The 22,476-nt window shown below is 48.4% G+C and overlaps 1 protein-coding gene across 2 annotated transcripts in view; it reads left to right on the top strand.

Annotated features, from left to right (window-relative positions):
• The window catches only part of EPHB1 (EPH receptor B1), a 504,178-nt gene that overhangs the window by 419,345 nt on the left and 62,357 nt on the right, over positions 1-22,476 (top strand). For both annotated transcript variants that reach the window (XM_078071630.1, XM_078071629.1), the window contains exons 7-10: positions 1,511-1,673; positions 5,255-5,363; positions 6,223-6,287; positions 18,843-18,965. In XM_078071630.1, the coding sequence (XP_077927756.1) occupies positions 1,511-1,673; positions 5,255-5,363; positions 6,223-6,287; positions 18,843-18,965 (460 nt within the window). The remainder of the gene's footprint in view (positions 1-1,510; positions 1,674-5,254; positions 5,364-6,222; positions 6,288-18,842; positions 18,966-22,476) is intronic.

The raw sequence follows: 22,476 nt of genomic DNA, 5'->3' as shown, positions 1-22,476 counted from the left end.
TCATCTGTCACCATGCCTCTCGAACCACTGTGCCTAGAACTCATCACAGAGCCCCAGATGTGCACATTGGACTTGGGAGCTTCCCTCTCAGTGACCCAAGCTCTTCATTTTCACCAATGTCCCCATTTTGCTCTAAGATTTATGGTAGAGACAGGGGCAGGCCCAGACTCGAAACTTTTGTTTGGAGATAATGCATAATCTCTAAGATGTGCACATGGAAATGACCAGAGGGCAGGCTGGTGTATACGAGGGAGCTGAGGGTAAGGTATAATGATAAAGAACAGCAATGAAGAGAGTCCATGGAAAGCCTTCCTGGAAGAGGAGGCCTTAGAGGTGTGGGCATAGGGAGCCTGCAGGGTACAGAGGAGCACTGGAGAGAGGTATTTCAGACTGGGAAAACAGCCTAAGCAAAGGCCCTGGGGCCAGAGGTGTTACTAGAGGGACAGCGAGGTGGCAAATTCGGGATGTGAGATTAGAATTGCTTCATTATGAAGGGCCTGCCAACCTAGATTTAAGAGTTCTGTTTTTATCTGGTAATAGCTTTAGGGAAAGTCAAAGATCTTTTTTAGAAAAGAAGTTGGGATTTGGTGGGGTGGGAGTAGCAGAAAAAATGGGAGGCTACAAAAGTGTAGGCACAAACCAAAGGTTTCATAAGATCAGCAGCAAAGAGGAAGCACCCTTGAAGGGCACCCACCATGGGCAGAGGAGTCAGAGGGATGAGAAACAGGAGCAAAATCTGTGCACACCAGAGGACAGTCATGTGCGGATAACAGGGACTGTAGAAGACAGGGTGGAAGGTGCTGGAGAGAGTGATGGGGGCAGGGGGCTGACCCCTTGAATAGGTGAGAAGGGGCAGGGCCTGCTCTCCAGGGAGAAGGGACATGCCCTCCTGATGCTGGTGGAGGGGGGAACTGAAGGTTGCAAGCCAGACAGACAGAGACACAGGCCAAAGTGAAGGCAGAGCAGGTAAGGAAGATAGTCCAGAATGGCCTCAGGCTCTGTAGCAGAGTGGACACTAAGCCACTCAGCTAAGGATTAGGACTTGAGGGAGCTTAAGGTGTTATCTAGAACAGCCATGATGAGGAGTGACCAGGAGATCTTGAATGAGGAGAGAAAAGACAAGGCCTCAGTAGGAGCAAGACAAAGGGCAAATGTCCAGTTTGCTTCCACTGACCTCAGAGACACCACAGGATTTTGCAAACCTGCACATGCTTTGTTATTCTATCAATGAACCCTGGAGGGGGAAGGGGCAGAGAATGACAATGAGCCTCCCAGCCAGGCTCTGAGAGCCCAGCCGTTTGCTCAGAGCCTTCTTTTTTAGAGCACCGCCACCTCTTGACACAGAGCTGATTCTTCATTCCCTTGGTCCAGGCCAGACTGTCCCCCATTCAGAGGGGGGGCCTGGGGCCAGTGATGGCTTCCAACAGATGGGGCCTGGGTGCTCCAGGGTGGAGCAGGTGTGGATGAGGCACTCAGGAGCAGGCTGCAGACTGTTCTTGCTCTTTTTCAGGAGCACAATGAGTTCAACTCCTCCATGGCCAGGAGCCAGACCAATACGGCACGGATCGATGGCCTACGGCCGGGCATGGTGTACGTGGTACAAGTGCGTGCCCGCACAGTGGCCGGCTACGGCAAGTTCAGTGGCAAGATGTGCTTCCAGACACTGACGGATGGTAAGAGGTGGGCCAGTGAACTGCTACAGGGCCAGTGCTTGGGGGAGGGAAAGAAGACCCAGGAGGCTGCCCTCGGAGCCCCAAAGCCAACCTCTCGATGGAGTCCGGGGCCGTTCCCTTGCCTCCAGAGGGGCTGTGCACACTTGTGAGATTCACGAGGCAGGGCATCTGTCTGACGTCTGGCCTGTTTCTCTCCTAGCATCTCAGAGGTTTGCCTTCGAAGGGTCTCTGCACCACATGCAGGGAGGTCACGGCAGTGAGACCCACACGTATCTCGAGGGCCATGTGCCCTCCTGCCTCTGGATCAGGGCCCAGTGCCTCCGCTGCTTTACCCTCACTGCCATTTCACCCCCTATTCTAGGGGACTGGGAGCTGAGCCTAATTGCATGAGCCAAGGTCTCCAGGAAGGAAACAGAGGGGCAACACTGGGGGTGCAGCAGTCCCTCGTACCCAGCATCTCAGCTTATTTGAAGCAACTTCTCATGGGACTCCAGTAGGTTCTGTTCATGTGTCACCAGAGATAACAGACACTGTCTTCCAAACCGTCCCCAAGGCCAGGAAGTCTGTCACCCAAAATACTTCCACCTTTGGGCTTTGTTAGTTCCCTATTTTAACGATCTCTCTCAGTCCTCGAGACCACCCTTTTGAATGGTTGTGAAAAATCTGATATCCCTGGTGCCTGAGCATTGAGCATGGGGTACCTGCCTGTGCTCACTCACTCCCTTTGTCAGCCATTTACCATGGTGCATGCTTTTGTTTATCTACTTACTATCTATCTGTTTTATTTATTCATTCATGAGCTGTTGCCTGATAGTTTTCCAAATATCAGTATATTCTCACCCTCCTCAACTGAAAGCCTTTACTTTTTCACTTATTATTTACATTATATACAAAATAGTCTGCCCTTCCAGACATTTTATTTTAGGCCAACACTCTCTGACTAGGCACGTGATAGGACTTAAGGTTTTATATTGACTCCCATTACAATTTTTAACAATTTAAAAATTCACCAGAAACATTTTAAAAATCAGATGATTTCATATGAAAACCATAATGTGCTTTTTCTTGGGAAACATTGCAAAGAAGCTGATGCTGGTGGGCATTCTGGAGTGAGGGCTCTGCCCCTGAGCTGGAAGGGGGCTGCCCCCATGGAGGGTTTGCACCTTCCCGGTGATTTGTACCCAGATACTTTCACGTACTGTCTGGCTCCTGTAGGATTGGCGTTTGCAACCCGTTTTGAGGGTTTTTTTTTTAGGTGAATCTTCACTCATATTTTGAGGATGGTGAGATGGGGTGGAAAGGCAAGCCAGTTTATTCAGATGAATAATGCTGCCTGTATGAAAAGAACACAGGCTGTCTCCTGTTCCTGAAGGACTCTGTCCCCTCTTTGCATCTCACTTACCATCTCGATTTATGGGCACTTTGCATCAGGAAGTACAGGATTAAAAACCCAAAACTCAGAATTCTCTGAGCCCTGGTCTCTTGGTAATTCTGCTAGACAAATCAAGAGGTAACAAATTTCTCCCAAGAAGACTATTCCTTTTACATTTGGCAGTTAAGTTTTATAAACCCAAGAGAGGCTAGTTGTAAGAGAGTTTTGGTAAGTGGCCAAATTCAAGAGTATTTATCTTAATGACTGAGGTTCACACCTCGGTAGTAATTAAGTTCACTGAGGCATCGGGCCCTGTCTTCAGCACAAAGATGAGTCTGAAGGGTGATCAGTATAGGGTCATTGGAGCAAGAGGACTTGTGGGATTCTGCCCAGGGTCAAAGACCAGGCAGGGAACCACCACATGGTGGCAGAGCCGCAGTGTGCCTACTTTTGACTTAGTTGCTTTTTTTTTTAAACCCATACATAAAGTATGGTATTTGCATGTTTATCAAATAGTCCAGGTGATTCTTAGGCTCCCTGGTGTTTGAGAATTATCCTTCAACTCTGTGAGCCGAAGAAGACACTTCTACAGATAAGGGTGTTGGTTCTTGAAGGCTCTCACTCTTTAGAAATCAATTTTAAAGACTGAAGGTCACATTGCTTTATGCAGTTTTTAAGTTATAAAGATGTTTTTATGGACTCTTCACTGTGGTTCCTTGAATTTCCTTTTTTTTTCCCCCAAATTATTTTTTTTTAAAACATGCGTGTTACAGAAAGCTCTCAGCTGAGGGAAACTGAAACTCTACCCTCAGTCTTTAAAATTGATACCTATGGAATGGTTGGCTTCAAGAACAACATCCTTGTCTTTGGAAGTCTCTTTCCCCACCCACAGAGTTGAAGAGTGGTTCTTAAACTTTGAGAAGCATGGGAATCACCTGGAGTATTTGGTAAACATGCAGATGTCCTGCTCTCCGCTCAGAGGTTCTGATTCAGTAGATCTGAGGAGGGGCCCAGAAATAGTCATGTTTAATCATTGGGCTTGGGTGATTCTGACGCAGGGTGTGGGGAACTTCACTTCCAGAGCTATCGCTGTTAGGGTTGCCAGGTAAAATACAGGACGGCCAAATAAATTCGAATTTCAGACAAAGAACCAACAGTATTTAAGTCCAAGTATCTCCTGTGCAATGTTTGGGGCACACTTAGACTAAAGCATTACTCATTGTGTATCTGAAATTCAAATGTAACTGGTGGGCCCGTATTTTTCTTTACTATGTCTGGCAACCCTTACTGTAGTAGAACATATAAAGCTTGATCTCTATATGCCTCCATCCTGAGCACCAGGGGAAAGAATAACCACTGTGTCAGCCGGGCCAAGTGGTTTCTACAGATTAAGGCAAAGAGTATTAATATTTGGGGCACCCGTGATAGTGCAGACATTGTGAAATGTGCCTCACATAATCTGATCATTTTATTAGTGCCTTTTTTTTTTTTTTTAGCAGAAAGGAGTCTGCGGGTCGGAGGGACTAAAGACTTTGTCCAAGAGCACAGGGCTGGCACAAGGGAAAGCCAGGCTTTGGGCGAGCTCTGTTGGCCTCTGTGACTCAGGGACTTCCCATCCCCCTGCGTCACACAGCACAGTTCTGACCTTGGAAGAGGCCTTGACCCTGTTCTCCTTGAGTGGGAACTGTGGAGAGCTGGGCCATTTCCCGCCGTTTCTTTATCCCCCACAGCACCTGGCGCGGGGCTGCCCAGCTGCAGATATTCTGGAAATACCTGCTCCGTGAATCCGTGCGCCCTGCTGCATTTCAACACCTTTGTGTTTTAGGAGATACTCCCGCAGTGGTTTTCCGTCTTCCCCTTAGACTTATCCTTAGCGTCACTGACCGGCCTTTGAGAGACCTTCCAAATGAGGGGATGTAGATTGGAATCACCTCTGCTGGGGGGACGGATGTCATCAGCATTTGGTTCTGAGCTTCTGTCACCGCTGTTCCATTTCTATTGTGGCTGTCATTTGGTTTTAGTTGTCTTTGTCTATTTGTGACTTGAAGATCACTCTTTGCTTCAGTTGGGCTCTGAAGCAGAGAAGCCATACTCCACACGTACAGGTATAGATCTATATATATTTATAATGTCTTTGATGTCATGCACTGAGTCCCGGCGGTATGCAAAGGGCACACAGGAAGGACTCTAATGGCGCTTTGTCCCCTAGATGACTACAAGTCCGAGCTGAGGGAGCAGCTGCCCCTGATCGCCGGCTCGGCGGCCGCCGGGGTGGTGTTCGTGGTGTCGTTGGTGGCCATCTCCATCGTCTGCAGCAGGTAGGCTTTCCACTTTGGCTCCCCCCCGCTCGCCTTGGGCCCAGGAGGGCCCTCTCCACGTGCAGGCCCCTCCCAGGCCACGCAGACTCGACGGGGCCTAACCATTCACAGACATGCTGTGAAGCTCATGGTCATCCCTCCATCTCAATCCACGGGCAGCTTAGAATTTGCCAGATTATGTGTTTGCTCTGTGCCTGGGATAAAATCCTCCCTGAGAGCTGGGCGAGGCTGTGAGTAAACAGCATTTGTCTTCCAACCTCCTTTTATTCCCCCTCACTGTCAGACTGACAGTTCCCAAATTGCATTTGACCCACTGGAGCATCACCCCCCATACCGGCGTGGCCCATCCTCTGGTTAGAGAGCCAAAGCCCCCAGCAGAGGGCACAAGGCAGGCGGGCAGGAGGGGAGCCACGGAGGAAAACAGGAACTCCAAGTTCTGCAGAAGGGCAGGCCCTGAGGCTTTGTGAATTTTTAATACGGTTGCTAGCGCCTTTGGGGCTTAGCCCATATTCTGCCGCGTGAAGCAGAGGAGTTGGCTTCTCCGGAGCTGTTCCGCGGTATAGCCAGCGTGCTGATGGCTGTCCTCAGCGGCTCTGCCCCCAACTCTGATGGGGGACCCACGGCCCCGCCTGGCCTCTGAAAGACCTTGACTTGAAAGCAGATCTGGCTGCCCACGGTGGTGGTCAGGCCAGGAAACAGGACAGGAGCTAAATGTTAAAGTGAGAGCTGCCCGGTTCCCAGCCCCCGGGAGATGCCTGAGTGAGTGCCCATCGGGACAGGGGAGCTGGGCGGACATGGCTGGAGCGGAGCAGCGAGCGTAAGCCCCAGCTGAAAGAGCTCCTCTTGCTTGCCTCCACAGGAAGCGGGCTTACAGCAAAGAGGCTGTGTACAGTGATAAGCTCCAGCATTACAGCACCGGCCGAGGTGAGTAGAAAGCACACAGCCCCTTCCTGGTAGACGAGGTGAGTGCTTGGAGGGCTCCCTATAGCCAGACTGGCCGGTCCCAACCACAGGACTTCTTCCAGCCTTAAGTGCCCCAGCAGTGGCCTCTCTCTGTAGGTTCCCATGGGCCTCAGGCTGCCTGCCCCCTCTGCTGTCTGCCCATAGTGGGCACTCATTGGGCGCCCGGCGGGTAGATTATCTTCCCCATTGATAAGCCCATATAGGACACAGAAAGCTGGGGAGAAGATTGGGTTTAGCAAGCCAATGAATCCTGAAATCAGACTCAGTGGGAAAAGATGGAGGGTTCTCTATTAACATCTTCTGTCTTATCTTATCCAATTGAGCGGCTGGGGAATGTGTTAACCAAATTCACAGATAAGCTAGAGAACATGAATGTAGGGAATTAAAAAGATAGCAGAGCCCAAGAGGCCAGCGTGTTGGGATATCTCCCAAGTGTTTTCTTTTAAGCAGTACCTTTAAAAGTTTTTCTCACTCATTATCCTACCCATCTCTCTTTTTTTAAAACCTATATATAATATTTTTCTAACTAAAATTTCTCCTCACCAACGTACAGTGTAAAGTCCTATGTCGAAATGATTCTTTTATCTGTGTCCTTACAACATTGTGGGATCTGAACAAGGTCCCCTCTAGGTCAGTTGGGCCACTTCCCCACTTCCAGAAAGCTTAGATCCTCGGGCCATGTTCTCTTTCTAAATAACTCCTTTTGCATTCCACAGATGCCCCCAGAAATCCATGCCAGCACTTTTGCACTGTGCTCTGTCGCAGGCTCCTTCTGGAAGCCTCATCTCACCTAAACCCCCTGGTGCAATGCCAACCCCTTTCTTCCTGTTCACTCAACAGTGGGCATGGAAGACAGACCTCGTGGACACACACACCCCCTCAGCATGCCTTCGGTTGGCAGTTCCTAGAGCGAACTATTGGCTCAAAGGCAAAATTTCTTATGGACCAAACTCTTCCCTTCTCCAAGGTTCCCCAAGGCAGGAAAGTGAGGCCAGGAACTTCACCCAGCAGGTCCACCTCAGAGAAGCCAGTGCAGGCTGGGACTGTACGAAGGCCACTCTATAGAAATGGCTTTGCTCTCGGGGTGGGGGAGGGGTGGGGGGGTTTCAACCAAAGACCAAGAAATGGCCAAGGGTTTGTAGAGGACGGAGCCCCAGGCGGCTGGTTGCTGTGGCCAGGCTGTTATTACTGGGAGGGAGGTGGGGCCTCGGTGTGGGATGCGAGGCGCTGAGACTCTCCCACAGGGGTCCAGGGCAGCACAAACATGGTGGGGGATTGGGAGAGTGGTCCCCTTCTAAGACTATGGGCAAAGTTCCTGCAACACTCAGAATCCTATTTACCATCCTTCTTTTCCCTGTCCCGGCCACGCTGTCCTCCATTTTAACCAGTTGTAACTGGTTTCACAGGGGGAAACCTTACTGCGTTCTCTCTCTGACTCTGTGCCTCACTGCAAAACCTACAGATATGCTTACCTATTTTAACCTGTGCATTTGCCCTTCCAGGCAGGCTCTTAGCTTCCCCAGCTGATAAACAAAGACTTGGATTTATCTCTGATTCTCAAGTGAAGGTCCCCACCCCCCAAACCGAGCATCAGAATTACCTGAAGGGCTTTCTCCACCCCCCTGCTTCCCCGCTTCTGCCTCGGGATTCTGACCTTGCCCCCACCCACCCTCTGCTCTGGGCTGACTTCCGGCCATATTAAGGGCCACTGTGAAGTCCATTTCAGATTTGGCATCCTGTGAGCTCTTTTGATGAAATATTTAGAGATGGCCATTTCTGCCTGAATGCAGAGGATGCAAAATCGGGTTCAAGAGGAGGAATGCCATTTTGGAGACTAGAGATGCCCTAGGGTGAGAATAGGGTGCCCTAAGAAGGTGCTCCCCTTTTTAAAAGGCAGGCAAGCTAAGCCTTGTCACTCCTTGGGCAGGGTACAGAGGGTCCCCAGGCATTGAGTCCAGGTGTGGCTTGGTGCCCGTTGGGCCACTTCAACCTGAGATCTGGCCATCCTCCTGCTCTGGCGGGGCGGGCTATGCTGGCCCACCACATGGCACCCACGTGCACGGAGGTATGCTTCCACGACACCCGGAGCCCCTTCGGGGGGACTCTGTCACCTCTGAGGCCGACAGAAGGAGGCCTCCCTAGTCGTTAGGTCGCACAGCAGTAACGGTGCCCGGCTGCAGCCAGTGAGGGCAGCTGAGCACACGGCGCCACCCGCGACGAGCTGTGCGGTCACCACCCCTGGCGCTCAGGGCGGACGCAGAACCAGAGTTCACTCCCTTCGCTGCTTTAGAAGGCTGTCTTCTTTTTCATTCGGCTCACCTTTTATAAGGGTCCTTGCTCCTGTTCATAATCATTCTTTTTATCTAGTCCCCGAAACCTGGCTCCCTTGGCAACCTGGTTCCCTAAACTTGTAGTCTCGTGCATTGAGCTGCATTCGTGCTTTTTCTGCCGTGCACAACCGTATCACTCTGACCAAAGCTATTAGTGTTGAAGAATCACAGCTGAAATGCTGTAGAGCTGGGGCAAGGCTCGGGACACTTGTAACGGAAGAGAAAACTCCAGGCTCTGATGGAGGAAGGATTAGGAATATTTAGTCTTGGAAAGCCTACTCTGTGCCATGAATTGGGAATTTTATTTTGGTAGCTCACTTCGACTCATCCAACCCTGACAACCACTTGGGGGGCAGGCATTAATGGAAGGTTAAGTGACTTACCCTGGTCACACAGCTCCTAGGTGGCAGAGGTGGATGGCACGCTCTCTAAGTCTGGCTCCGGAGCCCCTGCTCTCACCATATTGCAGAGGCTCAAGGTGCCTGGTGATCAGGAGGAGGTGAGGATGGGATGTGGACTAATCCTAGGTGTTCTGGTTGGTAGTTTATTGGTTCCCCCACCCCTGGTCCCACTGTAGGAGGCAGAAAGGTCAATTATGTCTAATCCAAGTGTGTGCACATAACTCTACCTGGACCGCCCACATGCATGCCCCTCATGGTGGGATGTGGCCAGCAACTGCAGCTCTGAAGACTTCCTGCCCAGGGAGAGACAGGAAGCCTACAGCAGCTCCCAACTGCATTCATCAGAGCCCCACCTCTCTTCACCACGGGCAGGGCAGAGGGTACCATAGAGAGGCTGGAGGTCTCTGCCCTCCCAGGCCCTCCTATCAAGCTGACGCAAAGGCTGAAGGAGAAATAACAGAAATCTTTGCAGATGGAATACCTTCTCTAGCCCATCCAGGATGGCAGAGCTGTTCACTCTGAGAACACTGGGGCACTCGTTTATGTCCCTCCTCTGAGCCTGGAGCACGTGAATAAGCATGTCAAGGGGAGGTTGGATTTGGGTAAGAGAGATTAGAGGGAAGGCAAGTTGGAGAGAGAAGCTGCCGGATGTGGTGCTGGATGCTTGGATGAAGAGCCTGGAAGCCTGTGGTTCATATTCAAGGATGGGTGGGTGGGACCGTGGTTCTCCCGTGTCCAAAGACAGGCAGACAGATGGTGTGTTCTCATGATTTCTGTGAGCCAGATCTCAGAAGGTGCTTGCTGGCTGACTAAAAATTGCCTGGACAGGATGATCCAGGTAGGGCAGGGTAGGCTTGGCAATCTATCTTAGAAAAGTTCCAGTCAATTCTGCATTTGGGAAATGCTACTGGGTATTTATGGGGCTTATCTAATTACACACCTGATAGTGGCTGATGTCTCACTGATTTCTGAGTTGGGTGAAGTGGGGAGCGGTGGGGAGAGAGGAAGAAAAGAGTTTGGTAAGGGGTCAAGGGCTTTCAGGAAACAACTCTAACATAACCATCTCCATGTTGCAGGCAACTGCAGATACAGTCATAGAGCTATTCTTAAGCCTCGAGAAAAGCAAAACCAAATAGGGTATGTGCCCAGGGACTGGCAAAAGCTATAATTTCCACCTAGGGCAAGAGGACAGAGCACTGAGGATGACAGAACAGGACTGTGAGCTTGATCCCTGCCATATGCTTGTAGAGACCAGAGCACATGGGTCCTGGGCATTTACAACCAAATTCAGTGATCATTGGGAAACACAGAGGATTATTAAGAAAACAAAATGAGGACCTCATCTCATTTACTAGAGTTATACATTTAGTAATTTCAAGAGGAACTGCAGATGTAGTGAGTTTTTATTTTGGCAAAAATATTTGATGATCTCCTAGGGGAAAGCATGTAAAGTGAGTACAGAACTTGTCTTCATATGCAAAGAAAGTGGGTTAGTGACTCTGTCAGCCAGGAAGGAAGTCACTAGCTTTATTCTAATCTTTGTCCAATTCAATCTCTGTTCGTTTGATTGTTTTTTAAATTCACGAGTCAGGTGCAAGCAAGCCTAGGGATGCTTATCAAGTTTGGAGGTAACAGTTGGAGAGCATAACTAACACCATATAAAACAATCAAAATTCAGAACTATCCAACAGCTTTGAATGCTAATTTGAAATCTGCAAGATGAAATGTTAGAGGGATAAATCTAGAATCTAGTGTTTAGGCTAAAACAAAAATAAAGCAACACAGAAAGGAGGAGACCTGACTTGCTATTCGTTTGTGTGAAAATGTGTAGGTATTTAGTTTACCACATGCTTAATATGAGTGATACATAGCAGAGTAAAAAGCCAAGCACTGTTACTGATGTAAAACAATAGTAAAAATAATGTCCAGTTTTGAGTACTCACTGTGTTAAACACTTTACCTCTGCTAATTCATTTAAGCCTCATAACTGTCCCAGGAGGTAGATTTTGCATGTGAAAAAAACAGCCTCAGAGAGGACAGGTAACCTGTCCGGAATCTTGGAGTTAGTGATTTGCAAAACAAGGTTTTAAACTCAGGTCTGTCTGACTCTGTGGTCCCCAGATCAGAGGAGGTGATATACAGACATGCTGTCCTCTGTGCTAGTAAGAACACATCTACAGTGATGTTCTTGATTCCGAGGACCCCATTTCGAGAAGAACATTTTTGGCAAAGCAGCCTGCCTGTGGAAAGTGGCAAGTCCTGATCTCTTACCTTAGAAACTTGGAAACACCCGTTCAGTGCTGGAGAAACACGGGCAGGGATCAAGCATGACACCTTTAGGGCGAAGGAAAGGAGAAGATGTTGTCGTGCTTCATGAAGTTAAATGGAACCATCGAAGGAAAGATCAGAGTAGGCAGACATTTGATTCAGGAGAGAACACCCCCGCCCAACTGGAACTGCCCAACACAGAGCCAGGTGGCTTTGTGGGGAGGTAAGCTCTCTGTTCCTGGAAGCATTCAAGCGCAGGCTAGATAGCGATCGGTAAAGGATGTTGTGGAGCCAACTGCTGCTCTAAGTGGGAGATTGGACTAGATTAGACCCAGAAACACATCTCGCTCCAAGATTCCACACCCAGCCTTCCTAGCTCTGGGTGGGAGATTGGACTAGATTAGCCCAGAAACACATCTCGCTCCAAGATTCCACGCTCAGCCTTCCTAACTCTGGGTGGGAAATGTATTTCAGAACTGTAGAGGACCAGCAGCCAGCCCACTGGAAATGACCTTGGGCACCAGGGTGAAGGTCAGGTGGACCCATTGGAGGAAGAGACAGACTGGATACTTTGGCTGCCTCTTCTGGGGTAACAGGAGCATTAGTAACTGGTCATGAGTAAATGAGGGCCTATGAGGCACGGAGCGAAGGGCCCCAAGGGCAAAAGGTAGCAGAGTTTTCAGTGGGTGCTTATTAAATGTCAAGGAAATTTAATGAGCAACTCCGTGGCTGTTGCCTTTGGGTTGCCAACAAGGCTTTGATGGCCCAGAACCAGTGGGCCTTGCCTGGAAAGCCATTCCTGTGCTGGTCATTGAAACCAAGGAGCAGGCAGATGTTACACTCTGTTTCCTGAAGTACCTTCCTCAATAGCAAGTATCCTGTGGCCTACTTTCCTTCTCCTGGAGATACATACAAGGCAATTACTGTGGTTTTAAGAAAAAACTTTAAAAATATGGTGAAACTTCCAAATACAAGGAAGGAGGAAGATCCTCCTCAGATCCCCTGCTTTTCCACTGAGGCTCATTGCCTCCTTGGGGCTCCCCTCTTAGATTCTTCCTCCCACCCTGCCTGGGCACCCATGACCTCTGCTTCTTCCTGGAAAAAACCAACCCCCTATTGCCCTGATCGTGGTCCTCAGAAGCAGGTAGAACAGACTGTGTCTAGTTTCTACCAAGCTTTCCTGGTAGGTTTACTCCAAGAAACTGCCCATCACACCAACAGCTTCAACCACCACCCATGCGCCTCTTCAATCCATAACTCCAGATTTAGACGTCTGGCTCTGTTTCCATTCTGAGTTTTATGATTGACTTCTAGGCACTTGCATACTTCATCTGTGCATTCAAAGTGTAAAAGCACGTGTGCAGACTTCCCTAATAATGGGGTTTCTTGCCCAAAGTCCGTTACCTGGTTAACAGTACTGCTTTATTCCACACGTCTTGGCATTGATTTGGATTCTTCTCATTCCTCTTTAATTCCCCATCTTTAAATGCTCACCAAGTGCTATCAATCCTGCCTTTGAAATTTCTCTCGCCTCTTTTGTTGTTCTTATTGCAGCACGCTGGTTGAAGACTCTACCTTGTGCTTTAATTACTGCAACAACCCCATAGCTGTTTTGTCCGCCTCCAGCCTCCAGCCCCTTCCCCACAACATCCATGTGAACACGGCAGCCCACCAGCAAAAGGAATTCCCCAGGGCCTTGCTCTTAGTGTGTCCCTTCCATGCAGATGGAACAGTTGTCAGCTCTGTGTGTCCGATGGCACTGATCTTAATGCCTTTGGTTTCGCAGTCAAGGCCCTCCCGTGCTAGCACATCAGTGTTCTGCCACGCTGGTCCCCTCTTCCCGCCACATTGAAGCTGGTCACGCTTTGCTCATTCATGCCATGGGGGGCTTCTCTCTGAGCTTTGTTTTATTTTATTTTTTTTAAGATTTTATTTATTTATTTGACAGAGAGAGAGTACAAGCAGGGGGAGCAGCAGAGGGAGAGGGAGAAGCAGGCTCACCAAGCAGGGAGCCCAATACAGGGCTCAATCACAGGACCCTGGGATCATGACCCTAGCTGAAGGCAGACGGTTAACGACTGAGCCACCCAAGCACCCCATCTGAGCTTTGTTTTAGATACTCCAGGCTTCTCCCTCCCCAGTGCATAACCACAGGACCTGTCCTTCTTGGATTGTGACCTGGAATGCTGGCATCCATAGCCCTCTGCCTTCTCTGGTTTCTGCCACATTTATAGCTCATTTCCAGATGTGGGCTCCCGATTCCAGACTCTCCAGCACTGTTCCCCAGGTATTTCAGGTCTTCATCAGAAGAAGAACCTCATGAGCTTTGCTTTTCCTATAGCTCCCATAGTCCCTAGAACAGGTGTCCTGTCAACGTTGAGACAAATGAGGGATGATCAATGTACTGAGGCAGAGCATTGGATGAAGTCCCTCCTGGGGACTGGATTTTATGTGCCGATCCCTAAACTGCTTCCCTCCTGTACTTAGATATCTGGACCAAATTTAGGTGAGTCACAAAGATGACAAAGTCTGCCTTGGATCCAGAATGGGGCCCGAGGAAGCACACTTAGCTCTTTCCCATGGCTCTGTCAAACCTGCCGGGACACAAGGTATCAGTGACTGAGAACAAGCTAAGTCACTACCTCTCTGGAGCCATACTGTGGGATTCTAGGAATCCTCAGCCAGCAGGAGGGCATCAGGCTCTTCCTGGCACCCCTGAAGCTTCTCAGCCTGTCTGCTCTCCATGGACCCCCAAGATGTCCGTGGCACTGATTTTGTACTTTCTGAGTACACAAGAGGTCTGAAGAGGAGCACTCCATCTTCTCCTTTAGCTCTTAATCCTCTTATGTCACCCATCATTTAAAACTGGCCCTTTCCCAGCCTGCTTCTGCTCAGCCCTGAGACCCTGGCACTTGCAAGTAAGTCTAACTGACTTTTTAGATACACCCCACACATCTGCCAGCATCCCCAGAATTTGTCCCAGCTGCTTCACTTTTGAGAGGCCCATGATGGAGTGATGTAGGGTCTCTAACAATGGCCAAGAGTTTCTTCTCCTTCCAGGAGTGCTCTGTGCCACACAAGAAGGCTCTGGATAGTGGCTAAGTCATTTGTCCCCAGACTTCTATGCCTAAAGCATGGGTTGATGGGTAAGATTTGGCTAATTTCCTGGGACTATGGTCTTTTAAAGTTGGAGGCAGTCCAGCTGCACCCCCTAGCCGTAGCATAAATGGGTTTTGAAATCAAAGAACAAACATACCTGCAAATTAGTTAATAGAAATTAGTGAGGGCGCCTGGGTGGCTCAGTTGGTTAAGCGACTGCCTTCGGCTCAGGTCATGATCCTGGAGTCCCAGGATCGAGTCCCGCATCGGGCTCCCTGCTCAGCAGGGAGTCTGCTTCTCCCTCTGACCCTCCCCCCTCTCATGTGCTCTCTCTCTCTCATCCTCTCTCTCAGATAAATAAATAAAATCTTTAAAAAAAAAAAAAGAAATTAGTGAATTAGAAGATCATAAAATTGAAGATTTTCTCTCTCTCTCTCAAGGCACTAGCAATCAGAAGTTTAGATCCGTACACATTACTTTTGTGCCAAAGGTATGTAACGTATGTTAAAAATAAGAAAAAAAAATCAGTTAACTGTAAAAATAGTATAAATATATAATATTAACAACAATAATAATGTAAAACACCGTACAGAGCATTATAAAATGCTTTATATTATGAGCTATATTGCACCTGATATTATTATTACTACCACTGATAATATTTCCCCAACACTCATAATCTGAGAACAATTTCTGAGCCCCATCTCCAAATGTTTGCCTGACTCCACAGCTGACTTGAATTCCTTGTTCACTGTCTAGTGATTCATTGCACTAAATACCATTTTCCTGATAATTAAAAACTGCTCACTGGCAAGTGGGAGCAGGAACAGGCTGATGCAGGATTTATGCAGAAACACAAAATGAGCCAAAAGACAAATGACCTGTTCTGCCTAGCTAAAGGCATTTTTTTTTCTCATCATCTTCTGGGACTTGAGAAAGCCTAGCGGTAATGCAGGAGAGAGGTCTGGAGAGCGGTGTTATTCCAGGATGACGTAGATGCCGGGGAGCTGTGATGGGCACGTGCTCGGTCAAATCACTCTCCCGATTTCGACCGTTGGATCCCTGCCCCCAGCGGGAGGAGTTAGGCCAGGACCCTCTGCTAGGGCAGCCCTTTCAGACCCTCATCAGGGGAAAAGCACCAAGTCTGAGCCGTTTGGTAGACTTTTGATTTCAGTTTCCCTTCCTCGATGTGACAATGGTATCTTCAGTTTCAGGGAAAACAAGTCCTAATTCCTACTACTGCACAGAAGCAGAACTTCACAGGCACACTGCATCTCTTCTCCTGGGCTCCTCCATGCAGCCCCTTCAGCTGCTCGTGAAGGGCTTTACTAACAGTCAGGACCCCTGGCCCCAGATCAGCTGTGACATCACTCGTGTGCCTCCCTGACCCCATTCCTACAAGCCAGCAAGGTAGCAAACCTCTCCGTGAGAGTAAACTGCACCCATCATTGAATTGTGAACTTGCTCCCACCTTGGTGTGCTTGGTTGCCTGTTGCTGGCCTGGAAGAATGCCAGCCCCATCAGGAGATGAGCCGTTGCCCTCTGGGAGTAGGTCCTTCCCAGAATGGATGGGGGCTAATATCTGTAAAGCTCATTAACTCAGAATCCTTTCTCCTTCATCCTTATATGTGTCTGTACTTACAAACCATTCATTACTGCACATTCTAGATTGTTTAATTAGTCTTTGTGGAAGAGTTCCTGTAGGACAGCTTAGCATACATTGTTTAAAAGCCCTTGATCTAAAATAACAAGGTAGTTATTTTTAAAGTAACTAATATAACTCTAAGTGGCTGACATGCCCCACTGGCCACCCCACCTTGCTTCCTCTTCCTACCTCCCCAAACACTTCCTAGAACCATTTACTGATAATCATCACAAGTGCATCAGTGTGCGAGCCCTCCCTGTGTACATCAGGTGCTGTGCTGGGTATGTCACTTGCAATATGTTCTGTAATATCACAGTCACCGTGGGAAGGAGCTGCTAGCTTCGCCACTGGCAGAGGAGAGGCCTGTTCTAAGAGATGGATGTGGCTTTGCTGCATTACGCCAGGCTAGTAGGAGGCTTTGGGATTCTGTCCTCGCCTTTCAACCCCAGCTTCTGGGTCTCAGCCTCCTCTCATCTCCGCACAGCATGGAATTCGGGAAAGTTCACAGGTTGTGACACTGACCTGCTGTCCGTTTGGCATTTTGAGTGGGTCTGTGGTTGCCTCACCTCCTGCGCTCACCCCTTCAGCTCATGCTGCCAACTTCCACCTACCCCATCTGTGTTTCTTCCCTAAAAAGCTCTCTCTGGTCACGGAGGCTCCCTGCTCACCTGCGCAGCAGGCTGATCAGCCCCCACCAAAGGCTTGATGGGAACCTGGATGATAATAGCACAGTTGGCCCAGCCTCCATCCAGGGTGGGCCAACTGTGAAGCATGTGCTCACGCACACCAACTCCCACAGCTTCCCTGGGGGGCTTAAGCCTGCTTCGGTTACCCGCGTTGGGAAGTGGCTTGAGAACACACTTTTTCTAGGCTGACTGCCTTGCCTCGATCTTACTTCCCCACTCACCTGTCCCTACTGCTGTGGGATCATCTTTCAGATAAGCCACTTGTTTCTCAGAACCTTGTCCCAAGGGTTGCTTCTGGTGGAACCCAAAGTTTGGCTGCCTGGAGATGCTGATCTGGCTTCGTTAGACACTTTCAGTTTGGTTTCAATGGTTTTTGCTCTTCACTTGTTCTTCATACCAACTGAGAAAGAGATGAACCCCATCCCTACTTTCCTTTTAGTCCACTGTTAGCAAAGTAGAACACCTGCCTCTCTCTCTCTCTTTCTCTCCCCTCCCCCCACATTCCCCAGGGATTAGAACATTGTACACAAAAGTGAGGATCTCTGTTTGCTTTGTCCAAATCTCAGTCGGCAGATGCCAAAGTCAATGTTGTTCTTCCCAAGTTTCCAAGGAGCATTCTAGCATGGTGTTGACTAACCTAAAGCAAACAGCCTAGCATGCTAGGAGTGATTTTATTTAGTGACTGGGAATGAACCATTTTTCAGAAAGAGTTGATCTTCTAGGCATAGCACCTGGCTCTCTCTGACTTAAAAAAAAAAACAAAAACAAACAAAAAAAACCCTTCACTTCTTTGCTGTATCTTCTTTCTCCCTCTGGATTGGATTCTAGCACTTTGAATCCTTGCCTGAATTATGACCAAAGCAACATGAACTTGGGGGAGCTGTAGAGTCCTCAGAGTTTTTTGGATGATAAATGTCAGAACTAGCCTTTGCATATAGGGCTGCGAGTCAGCGAGATGAGGCGCAGTGGGGACGGGAGGTCCCAACCTCAGACTTGGGTCCTGACCGTGGGCGCTCGGCACCTGTGCCTTTCCAGACCTGCCTGCCCTGCTGACCTGACTCTTCCACCGACCAGACAGCAGCAGCGGGCAGGCAAACTGCCTCCCCCTCACAAGGATGCCATGCTGGACCATGTGGTGTCGCTTTCAAAGTCCTCTCCTGTTCACCACACCACCACTGAGGAAACAGTGTCTAGACTTTGCCTAGTGACACATCTGACATGTTGAAAATTACATTGTGAGTGAATCCATTTGTTTCTTGGGTTCCATTTCCTTTTTTGTCCCCTCTCCTCCACTTTTTGAATGTATGTTTTTTGCAGTGACAATTCTCTATTTTGTCCCCATGCACACCTATTTATCTTGCCACTCTAAACATCAGTGACAAAGTCTATATTCCTTTTTGTATTTCTCATTCACCATTTCATTCGTTTTTCATACTTTTGTGTGTCTGAGGGCATGGACGTTCACTACCACTTTTCTTTCATTCCACCTCATTTTTTTTTCTCTGTAGACTTTGTTCTTTATCAGTATTTTCTAAGCTTTTCTCTTCACATTTTTTCTTCTGGTATTCTGTCTTGACACTTCTAACTTGGGGTTTTTGTAATAGCAGTTTCTCCTTCTCTCTTTCTCTCTCTCCTTTTTTTTTAATCCATCCTCATCCCTCTTGCAGCCTTGGCCGCAGCCATCAGTTATAACCTTAATGGTGGCCTCCACTCAGAAAAGTTGTCAAGTTGATAAATATTGATATCTACCCTACCATTTTACCACCGCTTTTCTGCTAATGCATTTGGTTGGCATCAATCAGTTTCTTTGCCTTCTGTGAGTGCTCAGTGTGGGAACTGGTCCCGATCTGTCACTTATAAGTAATCTGCTCCACATTTCATCAAGAGCTCAAAAAGAGAAGAAAATATGGAGGAGAAGTAGAGGACAGTGAACCAAGCTAGTGTGGCGCAGAGGGAAGGGAGATGGGAAGGCCCAGCCAGGCACAGAGAGGCAATCTGGTGTGTAGGGGAACTGGGGACAACAGCCAGGGCTTACTGACCACCGTGTCCTCTTTGGGATGTTAACCCTGCTTGTCTCCTCTAATAAGGCTCCCCAGGGATGAAGATCTACATTGACCCCTTCACTTATGAGGACCCCAACGAAGCTGTCCGGGAGTTTGCCAAGGAGATTGATGTATCTTTTGTGAAAATCGAAGAGGTCATCGGAGCAGGTATGGCTCTCCCTTCCCCTCGTTTCTGTTCTCTTGGTGTCCAAACATCTTCTTCCCACCGTCCAAGGTGTTCTCTTTCAGCATAAAAAGTCATCCCATTGAGAAAAGAGCTTCTAACATCTTTCTCCCCAGAAGATGAGTCTGAATCATCTACAATGTGTGTCTAGGGATCTTTTGGGGACCTTGATCATGGTGGCCAAGCTTGACCGGTGTTGGAGAGAAGTTAGCTGTAGTTTTGAAAGATTCAGACATAGCTCTGGAAATGGACTACCAAATGCAGATGAAGAGAGAGATCTAAGGTACACAGTTGAGAAGACTGAAAGAAACAGAAATTTTTAGAAGCTGGACGTAATGTCTCACTCACTGATATTTCCATGGCTCTGGATCAAGATTTCTTCCCAAACTTTCAGTTCTCCTTTTTCTATATACATGCATTTGGAGACAGATCATGATGAATTGAAGAGGGACCACTGCTTCCAGAAGAAAACCCACCCCCAACTGTATTTCCTACAAAAGATCTATGATATGGACCGTAACCCAAGACAGATTTCACTTCCGAGAAACATGCATGCTCTCATCCACCTTATTGCATTGGAATAGAAACTCAGCCTAGCAGAGGACTAGCTGCCTGAGATGCTCTCAGGAGATCCTACCTAAAGACTGACCTAGAATTTTCATCTTTCCTTAATGGATCAGTAGTTGAGTCAATTTGGCAGTGGACCCAGCCTTTTTAATGTGAACGAGTAAAATATCCTGAAATATCTTCACTTTATAAGCAATCTCTTTATGCCTCCTCTACTGCCTGTTTTGAATCTTCTTAAAACTGTGTTTGCTTTGTGTCCTCTTTCCTTTTATTTTCTTCTACAAAATTCTTTGTCTTTCCTTCTTCTCCAATTCTTGTTAGCCATTGTTCAAGCTCTCTTCACGCATATGCTGTTGTCTTCTTTTTAGTTTCTACGTTTAGAAGTGCTTTATTCATAGCAATATTTGGAGAGCCATGGAGTTGCCTCTTCCTGTAACGTTTTAACTCGATAAAATATGCTGAAAGTCTTACAGACAGCCACTTCGTATATTATCTTTAGGGGGAAAGTCACTATCCTTCCATTCACTGCATCTCTTAATGCACTGAGGGGTCACAAAGCCATCTGTGAAATTGGAAGTCACATTTGAAAGCTTACCCATTAGGCCACCATTTTCATGCTCTGGTTTCTCTCTTAAAGAGCTCCACCCTCATGACATCTTTGTGGGGGCTGCTGGGACTGCCCCTGTCAGGACACACCTCTCCCCTCTCACCAACCCCTCAGGAGTTCCAGCCAGCTGGCCGTAATCTGATCCACATGAGTCTATACGTATTTCCCATTGACTTTCATTAAATATGTTACTGAACCACGACTTTCACTTCTGTGCAGATAATTTTTTCTTCCTCCTTAGATGCTGACATATTTAAGGATCATGCCTTGGAAGGCTGGATACCAGATAAATTGGATTACTCCTAGGGGCTCAGATTTCTCCAGTGAACTTGAAAGAGTGTTGGGGAGGCTTGCTTTCAGTCCTGCACCCTGTTTCCCCACGTTATTAATTGTTGTTATGTCATGTGGTAATGGTGCTAGTGATTTTAATGTTTTTATTTATGTCATGTGCTTCGAGCGATGTGTTCTGGACTGCATTTCACCCCAGAGAGCCCCCATCAGCCCCCTCCCGCCTTTGTCAGGGGAAGAGTAAAGAGCCTTCTCACTTTATGACCCTGGCAGGGAGTGATGATTGGGGGTGAGCTCACCAACAGCCGGATGCCTATAAAGGGACAATCGATGGCGCTGCTCCATACTTCACTTTCCCTTTTTGTGTAGCCTGGGCCTCCGCTGCCGTGTTGGTGCATCTTGCTCAGAGAAGGTCAGTCCTCTCCGAGGCTCACGTGGTAGTGGGGAGGGATCGATACATTTAGCAGTGCATGAGACGTCCAGCAGCACCAGGTAAAGACCCGTGCCTGGTCGCTGCCGATCACCCTCTACCAGATGCTCATCTCCTCACGATTCAGAAATTCCAGGGCTAATCCCTGTGGATGTTAATTCACTATGTGCAACTCGATGCAGTTTTAACAGAAGACACTCCTAGCTGGAATCAGTCCCCACTTTTTCTCCTCTCTCTCCCCTCTTGCTTCTCCCACACCCCGCCTCACTGAGACTGACTTCACTTTGTGCTAAAAGAGCTGGTGTGAAGGTCAAGTTAAAAAGAAAAGAATTTTGTAAGGTAATGTTTATACAGGGTTACTGGCAATCCTGCTCTTAGCCTGCCGGCTGATTGGGAGCAGGGGGCAGAAACTTAGGGTTGCAGAAGGTAACAACACATGAAAAGAAGACTCAGAAGTCAGTCGTCCTTTCTTCGCTTATGTATTCCTTCCTTCCCCCTCACCCCTCAACAAGCTCTTATTGAATACTTCTTGCATGCTGGATGTGGGGTTCCGGAGATGGACAAACAGCAGTCCTCTCCCATCCCCAGAGGTCTGACAATCTTAGTGGGAAATAGGCCAGTCATGTGTTCGCTGCCTCACAGCATCTGCAACAGGCGTGTGCAATGCTGGGCCAACACGGAGCAGCGCTCAGTTCCTTGTTCTGGGAATGGGCAGGGGCATCAGGAAGGCTTCACAAAGGAGACAACTTTCGGCCTGAGCTTTCGAGGATGAAAACTGGTCGGAAGAGCAAGTTTTTTTGCGAAACTCATTAGAGAATGAGACAATGACAGAAGAGGAAAATTGCATGATTTAAGGAGAGAAATGAGCGTGACCTTCTAGCAGCAGGCTCCTGGAGCCAGCTGGTACCAGCTCACAAGAGCCGACTGTGTACATCTCTTTCCAGCCCCATGTTCAGTGACACATGTTGGTAGGGCCACACGAGCCCCAGGAGGAGTATTTACGCGGTGGGAATTGGCAAATGCTACAAATGGGAGGTATCTATTTCTCTGTTTCTTTGCTTCCTGGAGAGCTGGTAGTTGAACACTTACTAGCACGCCCCAGCCTTCCAGACTGTGCAAGGTATTTCAAGAGGAGTGGGCTGTGATTGTTGCAGGAGGGGTTCCGTTTAGAGTTCAAGAAGATCCTCGTTCATTAAACACTGATCCTGTGCCTGGGACTGTGGTGGGTGCTGGGAAATGCAAGATGCCTAACACCCCCTGCCCTGTAGGGGTGATGGTCTAACACACACACCATGCCCGTCCACAAGAGGACGGTGGGCCATTGACTGCTGCAGATAATGGACACCACTGGTCTCTTCAAAGAGGGCCACAGGCCCTCTGGAGCTTTGGAAAAGTGTCAGCTCTTTGTGACCATGAATCTGACTCACAGGAGCCATCTCACAGGTCAACTCCAATGCATGGGTTAATTCTGATCAGTTCGATCCGTAGATTCACCTAGAGCATCAAGCAGGCTGCCATCTATAACTGGGCCCCGTGGCATGAATGGCGGTCTGGCTTGTGCAGTGCGTAACCTATGTAGCTATATGCAGCAGCCCTGATCATG

The sequence above is a fragment of the Halichoerus grypus genome, chromosome 1 (genome assembly GCF_964656455.1).
Source record: "Halichoerus grypus chromosome 1, mHalGry1.hap1.1, whole genome shotgun sequence".
In the NCBI taxonomy this organism is placed as follows: Eukaryota; Metazoa; Chordata; class Mammalia; order Carnivora; family Phocidae; genus Halichoerus; species Halichoerus grypus.
Note: the sequence above shows the minus strand (reverse complement) of the source record. Positions and strands in the feature narration are given on the sequence as shown.